The 9,707-nt window shown below is 33.1% G+C and overlaps 1 protein-coding gene across 1 annotated transcript in view; it reads left to right on the forward strand.

Moving 5' to 3' along the window:
- LOC139511476 (uncharacterized) overlaps window positions 1-9,271 on the forward strand; it is a 78,480-nt gene extending 69,209 nt beyond the window's left edge. The window contains exon 4 of the mRNA XM_071298250.1: window positions 9,106-9,271. Coding sequence (XP_071154351.1) covers window positions 9,106-9,109 — 4 coding nt within the window. The 3' untranslated portion in view covers window positions 9,110-9,271. The remainder of the gene's footprint in view (window positions 1-9,105) is intronic.
- The last annotated feature ends 436 nt before the right edge of the window (window positions 9,272-9,707 follow it).

Here is a 9,707-nt window from a genome sequence, read left to right on the forward strand (position 1 = left end):
ATAAACATATCTAGACATATTAATTCTTCCAGTTAAGAACTCATAAATGTACACTTTTGGGTTCACGCTTAAAATATTGACCCAACGGTAACGTTCTGAACAATACATGACAAAGTTGCGCCATATACGACGTTATCGATACAGCTAATAACATAAAGTAAAACGTACGTTAATTACTCATTCAATATACTAAATACTAGAAATAACTTCTGACAACTTATATAAACTCTCTTAATACAATAATAACAATAGTCCTTTACTTGGAAATAACCAATATATACATTTACAACACCGACCATAGAAAAAACAACAGCAGAAGGTCACCAACAGGTCTTCAATGTAGCGAGAAATTCCCGCACCCGGAGGCGTCCTTCAGCTGGCCCCTAAACAAATATATACTAGTTCAGTGATAATGAACGCCATACTAATTTCCAAATTATACACAAGAAACTAAAATTAAAATAATACAAGACTAACAAAGGCCGGAGGCTCCTGACTTGGGACAGGCGCAAAAATGCGGCGGGGTTAAACATGTTTGTTATACCTCTAGCCAATGTAGAAAAGTAAACGCATAACAATACGCACATTAAAATTCAGTTCAAGAGAAGTCCGAGTCTGATGTCAGAAGATGTAACCAAAGAAAATAAACAAAATGACAATAATACATAAATAACAACAGGCTACTAGCAGTTAACTGCCATGCCAGCTCCAGACTTCAATTAAACTGACTGAAAGATTATGATTTCATCATATGAACATCAGGCATCCTGACTTGGGACAGGCGCAAAAATGCGGCGGGGTTAAACATGTTTGTTATACCTCTAGCCAATGTAGAAAAGTAAACGCATAACAATACGCACATTAAAATTCAGTTCAAGAGAAGTCCGAGTCTGATGTCAGAAGATGTAACCTAAGAAAATAAACAAAATGACAATAATACATAAATAACAACAGACTACTAGCAGTTAAATGACATGCCAGCTCCAGACTTCAATTAAACTGACTGAAAGATTATGATTTCATCATATGAACATCAGGCACAATCCTTCCCGTTAGGGGTTTAGTATCATACCATCATGAATAAATGTGTTTAGTTCCGATGCAAAGACCCTATAAGTGAATCAATATTAACGCCAAAATATACAATCTTTAATGACCTGACAACAGTATCTTAACTATATCCCTTCTTAATAAGTCTATTCAAAGGTTTTGTTAGTTTTTGAGGTGAATACTGACACCTTTGTGCTTTATAAAGAATATTTCCATAAAAAATTGGATGTGAAATACCTGAACGTATAAGAAGTCTGCATGTTGAGCTATATTTACGAATGATGTCCTTATACCGATGATAAAATTTAGTAAATGTTTTGACAGGTTTGTGATATCGAAAACTCTGGTGTAATAATTTTTCAGTAATAAACTATCAAATATATCCTTGTATTCTTACAATTTTGAATTTGATTATTTGTAACAACGATTTGTGAGAAACTCAAACATGAATTAAATTGACTCGATTGCTTTAAAGCACACATTTCTGCAAACAAAGCAAGCAAGCTTACTACACCTTTGAACGACAAGCATAAGGAACATATCTCTTGAGACGTTTTATAAGTATGTGCGGTATATTTTGACCGAAATCGAAAACTGCTTTTTCGGTGACGTGGATTGGATCAGGATTATATATATTAACGTTAGATATACTGTTTCAAGATTGGCTTAGCTGTATACATACAATAATGGCATGTCATAGGAACTTTTCCTACTTTTAATCCTACACGTAGATCTAGGTCTGAACAAATTCTCACAGAAATAAAATTTACAATATTAGAAATAAATGCCAATTTTGCATAATTTATTGATATATTACCTCCGACTTAAACTCGCTAAGTATGCATAATCAATCCTTCTGACTTTATAATTTTTGTTAAAGCTTCGGCTAAATTACGACTTTATATGATGAAATTTAATTAATATCATTTCGTGAAAATGCAGCGCATATACAATAGTAATGAATCGGTCTACACTGAAAATGAAAGTCTTGTATCATTATTCGACAGTAAACCTGAATCGCAACGTTATTAGTGGAATTTGATTCATTATTAACATTCTGATCAACAAAACCTGTTTAAAGTTTGAACTGCTACATAGACAATAACTGTTTAGTGTCTTTAAATATCAGCTGTATTTGTACAAGGCTAGGAAACAAGGTGTATGCGAACTTTTAGTGAGCTATTACACCTGTTTCAAGCCGAGTACAAATACAGCTGATATTTAAAGACACTAAACAGTTATTATCTCTATCCTGCAATTAATTCTGTATATTAATTGTGTTTTGAAAGACACAAAAACACATGTTTTGCATTTATTTTCGATTTGAAATCCTTTGAGGCCCGTGTAGTAATACGATACAGCCGGCGTTTTGCATTTGCGCCGATCTGCATTTCATTTGCGCCGATTTTTTCTTTCATTTGCGCCGATTTTTTTTACAGGTAAATAACAGGTAAATTACAGGTGAAATAATATAAAAAGATGTGGTATGAGTGCCAATGAGACAACTCTCCATCCCAGTAATGTTATTTTCATTTATCATTAAAGACCTCTTCCGTTAGCCAGTTGTACATATGTTATGAATTGTCAATCATAACATGTATAAAACTGTTGTCTCCTGCTTAAAATCAAGAAGTAAAATTCTAAGATAAAAGCACTTTGTTTATACTTAAATGACGAATTGAAAATATATGTGCAGCATTCAAATCCATAAAATCGGAATACATTCAAATCATAAATCTGTTCTTGCCGAGTATGTTTAGGCAACACATCTAATATATTCCTTTCTTATGATTTCGCATCTTCTATATTTGGCGAATTAGTTGACCGTTATGGAATGTGTACTTGCACGTTGTCTAAGAATGTATGACATTTGTCATCAGAAGGAGCGGAGTGTCAGACAATGTCAAACGTGAAGCACTCATCGATTTCATTTAGGGAAAGGAATGGTAACCTGAAACATTGGGATAGCCATTTACCAATTGCAATGTCACTTGATTTGTCTTTATACTCTGTGCTCAGCCAATATAAAAGTATAAACTTACCTGTAACTTACCTGTAAATCCAATTAGGAAAAAATATAAAATCGGCGCAAATGAAAAAATGAAATCGGCGCAAATGAAAGAATGAAAATTTTCAAAATCGGCGCAAATGTCATACGCCCGATACAGCAGACACGTCTTTCTCTGTCTTATTTTCAGACTTATTATACCTCGAATTTGACATAAGCGGGCATCTCAGTACCAGAATCTATGACAAACAAGACGATTTGAATTAAACAAATTATCAAATTATTCTCTGACCTTAATAGCAATATACCAACTCCACCTGCATGTGGGATGTACATTTCCTAACATATTCAATATTCAAGGGCTTACAGCTGCTACTCATTCTTTGTTAAACGTCACCAGTTTCTGAGCAGAAATGTAAGGAACCAGGGGTTCATTAAAGAACGTCTCGTCGTTTTTCTAAAAAAAACTTTATTGGAATATACAAATCACTTGTTCTTAATATTCCGTATCAACTTCACAAGTGCATCGACGGTCTTGAAGTTTAGAATTTAAGTATTGACGTTGTTTATCATCTTAATAACGTGTTATAGTATTCTTTTATTTTTCTTTGTAAATAATGACTTTTACTGTTTAGTCTATTTATGGTAATATCTAATTTGACGTGGCTCGGTACTTATATAGCTTTTTGTTCGGTGTGAGCCAAGGCCCCGTGTTGAAGGCCGTACATTGACCTATAATGGTTTACTTTTATAAATTGTTATTTGGATGGAGAGTTGTCTCATTGGCACTCACATCACATCTTCCTATATCTATCTTGTCATTGTGTTATTGTGCTTTGGTAAAATTGTGTTTTCTCGTCTTTCGTTTTTGCTAATCTGGTTTGTCTATATGCATTTGTTGTTCTTTGTTGATACATTTGTTTTATTTCTATTTATAGTGATTATCATTATTACACAATGTTGTCTGCTGTACCCTATTTTTTTTACATTTTTATCTCCTACCTCTATTTATGGAATTTCATGTGACTGTTATACACGTGAGAGGTTTACCTGCTAAAAAACAAGTTTATTCCACCATTTTCTACGTAAGTCAGGAAAATTCATTTTATGTGTTTGATCTTTTTTGATTTTGCCATTTGCTTAGGGACTTTCCGTTTATAATTTTCCTCGGAGTTCGGTTCATTTTTTATTTTATATTTTACTATTTATAATTAAGATGAATACATATTTTACGCCATTTATGGAATATCTTAGCACTTTTTTTTATGTGTAAGTGATCCTTAAATTAATACGTTTTATCTTCCAGAAAGACAACAGGCATGTTCCACGAGGAAATCAAGTTTTCTTCCCGATTCTAAATTTTGTCATCTGTATTACGACTGTTCTAGCCCTGCTGTATCGAAGATTTGTCAGTATCCGAAACTTTTTTCAGCAAAGACAAACTCATGTCAAGACTACAGGAATGTCAAATGTGGATCCCGAAAAGAGTTTAAATCTTACTGTAAGTAGGTTCAAATGACTTTTCTTTATTTTTTAAATAATTTCATGCATAAAATGTCAAAGTATGTCAAATCCCTTACATGAATATTGATTATTCATAAACTACTTTGTTTGGGTAGGAATATTACCCGGATCATTACAGAAACAAGTCACATTTTATAATATGCAATATCTTTAGAAATAAATATAGGTCCTGAACTCTTCTTAAATAAAGACACAAGACACACAATCATCAGATTCAATTTACAAAAAGAGTAGTGCCACAACATTTCAATTTCTGTTCTTCTTTAAAATAGCAACGCAAACTTGCCATGGAACGACAGTGCATACCTAACAACAAGTTTTAACTTGCAAAGTAACAAAACAATTTCTTGTGGACTTTAGCTCATTTCTAATGCAAATCATAACATTTTTCCGCCTTGGAAATAGTTTAAGCGACCCTCCTCCCCAATAATACACAAACACGCTATATATTGTTCTACTCAAATGCCGAAAATTAACCCTTTAAACCCTGGTAGATCATATGTAGAGGTATTGGCATGACTTTAGTGAATATTTCACTTTAATTGGATTAACATGGTGCGTAAAAATCAGAAATAACATAAAAAAAAATAATTAGAAATTGATGATTTTGAAGGTGCTGCCACCTATAGCAGCAAACAAATTACGAATTTGTTTTTGTTTAAATTTATTCTATAGGGCATCTATTTAAAGGAAATATATAATAAAAGTTTGTATACTGTTGCTGTTTCTAAAAAAAATTAATGAAATTAGAAGAAATTTGCATTTTTCTAAAATGCTTTTTGATCATATTTCAATGGTAACGGTTGCCAGGGAAAAAATATCTGAAATCAATTTTTTATCTGTTTTCATATCACTATACATAACTTCAAATTCCTATAAGGTATGTTCATATTTAGAATATGATATTTGATAAATTTGCTAACATGGGCTTTGTTTTGTCACTGTTTGCCTGTTACTGTGCCATGTCAAATTCTAATGTTGATTTCTTTCATTTTTGATAATATGCTTTGTGTATAGGCCTTTGGGGTTTATTTGTTACATATGTGTTTGTTTTATAATGATTAAGATTGAACACAATGTTGACTGCTGTACCCCAATTTTAACATCTTTATCTATTAAGTCTTTTTGTTTTGTTTACACATCGTTGTCAATATAATGGAATTTTATGTGACTGTCATACAAGTGAGAGGTTCAGTTAGCTATAAATCTATGTTGAATCCACCATTTTCTGTATGTGAAAATGCTTGTAATCTTCGTTTTGAGTTTTCCTCGGTGTTCTGTATTTTTTTAAATTAACTTTTTGCCAATTGTGTTTTATCGTTATTGGTATGTGAAAATTGGTATGGTCACATTTTAAATTACTTCCATGAAAGACCGAAATTGCTCTGACGAATAACGGCTTTTTTCTAGATCTACCTGTAGCAAGTCTTTGAATGTAATATGCTCTGTAAAAATTCAGAAACAATGTGTCGCTTGTCTCCGCAAAATTCCTTAGTCGAAAAGAAACCAGTTACCACAACACCGTTGCAAAAATTGAAAAATCAAACACAACAAAGATAACTATATATATATATATATATATATATAAGAAAGGAAGATGCGGTATGGTTGTCAATGAGACAACTATTCACAAGTGAGCAAACGACACAAAGATTACTAACTATAGGTCAACGTACGGCATGCATAGCCCATACCGCATAGTCAGCTACAAAAGGCCCCGACTGAGTAACTGACACTAGACCAACATTCTTGAATGAACCCAGGTACTTAGATGAGTATACAGGTCCTACTAAACCCATCGGAAATTACCTTGAATGATATTTTCATTTTATCTTTATGTATATAGATATGTTTCAAAATCACGTGTAACTTTTTTTTTAATCATTCGATTATATCAGGTCAATATCATTCATCTCCTGGATATGGAAATTTTGGCCCACCCTGTGAGTTTTATCATCCAAGTTGTGAAGGGTTTCCAGATGGTGCCAATCCTCACACAGGGAAAACTGGAGATGGATCACCTTTTTACATGCTTTGCAAGGACGGGAGATTGATAAAAACCGGAATCTGTCCAAACTCTAGCAATGGTTTCGACAGAAAGACATGTCAGATTGTCGAGTGTAACCAGATGATAGATAAGTATTACCCTACTCTAGGGTGTAGGGGATATATCTGGTGTCACTATGGTATACAATTCCCTTACAACTGTGCTGTCGGTACTGTGTTCGATTACAGACGGCAGAATTGTCAGCATGTCTACGATGTGTATAAACCTTGCGGAACTCGAGCATATAGTCAGGTTAGTATTACTTAAATGTTGACAATCCCGATTTAGACTAAAACACAGAATGGATTTAAAAAAGCCGCATCTTTGGTTATTTGTTTTATCAGACGATATATATATAACCGTCCAAAAAAATGAAAACAACACTTGATGAATTTCATGTGTTCGAAACACTTTTCTGGATTTACCTACATCAGGGACACTCATAGCTGTATATTCAAAAGCCAAAGATGTATAAAAACTGAAACCGTAGAAGCGTTATAGGACAGAAATCGGACCTATCTAAAACATCTAAGGGCAACATTGCACGAATAAGTTGAAACTTAAGTTTCTTAATAGTTCATAAATTCATAAACGGACAATTTAAGAAAGGTTTGTTTGGCTAACCAAAAAACCAGATTGTTTCTTTTTTTGCCCTGTTAAAAGTGAGGAATATGGCAGTTGTTATCCAATAGTTCATTCTATGTATGTTGGCGTTTGTTTGTGATGCACTTCCGTGTTCCTGTTGTTCCTTTCCCCCCATCTTATAGTTGATGTGTTTTCCTCGGAATTAGTTTGTAACCCGGATTAGTTTTCTCTCAATTGATTTATGGCTTTTGAACACCTGTATACTTCTGTTGACTTTATTTGATAAATCAAACCAGAACCAAAGAACTGACTACTGAGTTGATGATATCCCGGGGACTGATAATCCACCCGAATGCTGTACAAATGAAAATAAAACTAAGTTATAAATTTCATGCGCTTGAGGTATTTTTTTCTTTCGGATTTACCTTCACCAGGAACGTTCAAAGCTAAATATTTGAAAGCCAATGTTGTTTAAAAACAAGAATGTGTCCATAGTACACGGATGCCCCACTCGCACTATCATTTTACATGTTCACTGGACCGTGAAATTGGGGTCAATTTGGCATTAAAATTAGAAAGATCATATCATAGTTAACATGTGTACTAAGTTTCAAGTTGATTGGACTTCAACTTCATCAAAAACTACCTTGACCAAAAACTTTAACCTGAGCTTCACACTATCTTCTTCTTTGTTCAGTGGATCATGAAAAATTGGGGTCAATACTTTAATTTGACATTAAAATTAGAAAGATCATTTTATAGGGAACATGTGTACTAAGTTTCAAATTGATTGGACTTCAACTTCATAAAAAAATACCTCGACCAAAAACTTTAACCTGAAGCGGGACGAACAAACGAACGAACGGACGGACGAACAGACGAACGGAGGCACAGACCAAAAAACATAATGCCCCTCTTCTATCGTAGGTTGGGCATAAAAAACAGCTGAAGAGATGTATAACCTAAAAGGAAACAAATAAATATTCAAATCTATCTAACGTCAACTCTGCATGAGAAAGTTGAAACCTTTTTTTAACCTGATAATTTCTAAATTTATAAACATATAATTTAGGAAAGGTTTGTTATAAATCATATCAGCACCAAAGTACTGACCACGGTGATTGACAGTCCACCAGTAGTGATTTCTACCCAATGCAATAAAAATGAAAACAACACTGTATGTATTGTGTGTGTCCGAATCGCTTTTTCAGCGTTACCTTCATCAGAAAAATTATCCTTTTGATTTATTTCAATTTTGCTGATTCCGTATCTGAACAGAAAACATGTTTAATTTACCTGGTTAACATATCACACTTAAATATTTAATGAATTTTGTACTAAGCCGCTTGACAGTTCTTTTAAATTTTACAATATGAATAAATCCTTTAGAATAAGCGTCGGAGTGAATAGCAAAAGAAACATACATTTAAAAAATCTTCAATGATACCAGGCTTATTATTTTGTACTCAATATGCCCATTCCATCTAATCAGTCTCATCAGTGAAGCTCGAATCAAAGCAGATGGAAGACAAAATTGGAAGCCAAGTTAAAAAAATCCTGACAACTAGGTTTGGGGATAACTCGAGGACGAAACCTTAGCATATAACATCTTTATTACACGATGCTTGGTTATCATTACATGTGTTAACAACGACAATTGTTTATCTATTGGTTTTATAAAATGAAAGCAACAATATCAGATATAATCAGATGAACAGTAAATTGTAAAGACCGATACATAAAACAAAGAATGTGAGTGAATATAATTATTTTCAAACCTTTGTCCTTTGATCCGCATTGAAATTTGACTCAATGAAAGTTATAACATGTTTTAATATAATGAGTAACCCATGTAAACTTAACCTATTTTAAAGTCGACTTCTTCTTTCAGTTGATAGGCAGAAAGACGCAGGACGATATTTTTTAATCTAACTCTGCCGAGGAAAACGTTTTTGTGACAATCCTTTCATCTCCACTACAAGATTTTAGGAAATACGACAAAACTGTCATCTTTAATTTTACACTAATTTAAATAAATATATATCTTTATTGGCAAACACCTTCAGAATTATACATATGCTAAACAAAGAAATTTATGTAAAATACTTACAATAAAAATCGAAACAAAGTCTAACATAGACGTATTATTATGATGTTAGTGCACACCACTGAGTAAGAAACACACTTATTGGTTTTGTGTCCTTTTATCAGTTTGGCTGTACCAATGTTGATTTATGTCTTTTATGATTTGCCCCAAGCTCTTATTTTCATAGTATATACCTTTCTATACAATATCCAATTTAGCACATATTTACAACTTGAGTAATTCTGTAATTAGTCTATTGATATGTTTTGGCTGACTGGATGTAGCTCATTTACGTAGTTTTGTTAATCTACTCACAATAACATCATTGTAAAAATGGGATTTCAAAAGGCCCTTGACTTTAGAATGTAAAGAAGGTAGCTGCTGGTGTAAGTATGTTTATTGATATG

This window comes from Mytilus edulis, chromosome 2 (genome assembly GCF_963676685.1).
Source record: "Mytilus edulis chromosome 2, xbMytEdul2.2, whole genome shotgun sequence".
Classification (NCBI taxonomy): Eukaryota; Metazoa; Mollusca; class Bivalvia; order Mytilida; family Mytilidae; genus Mytilus; species Mytilus edulis.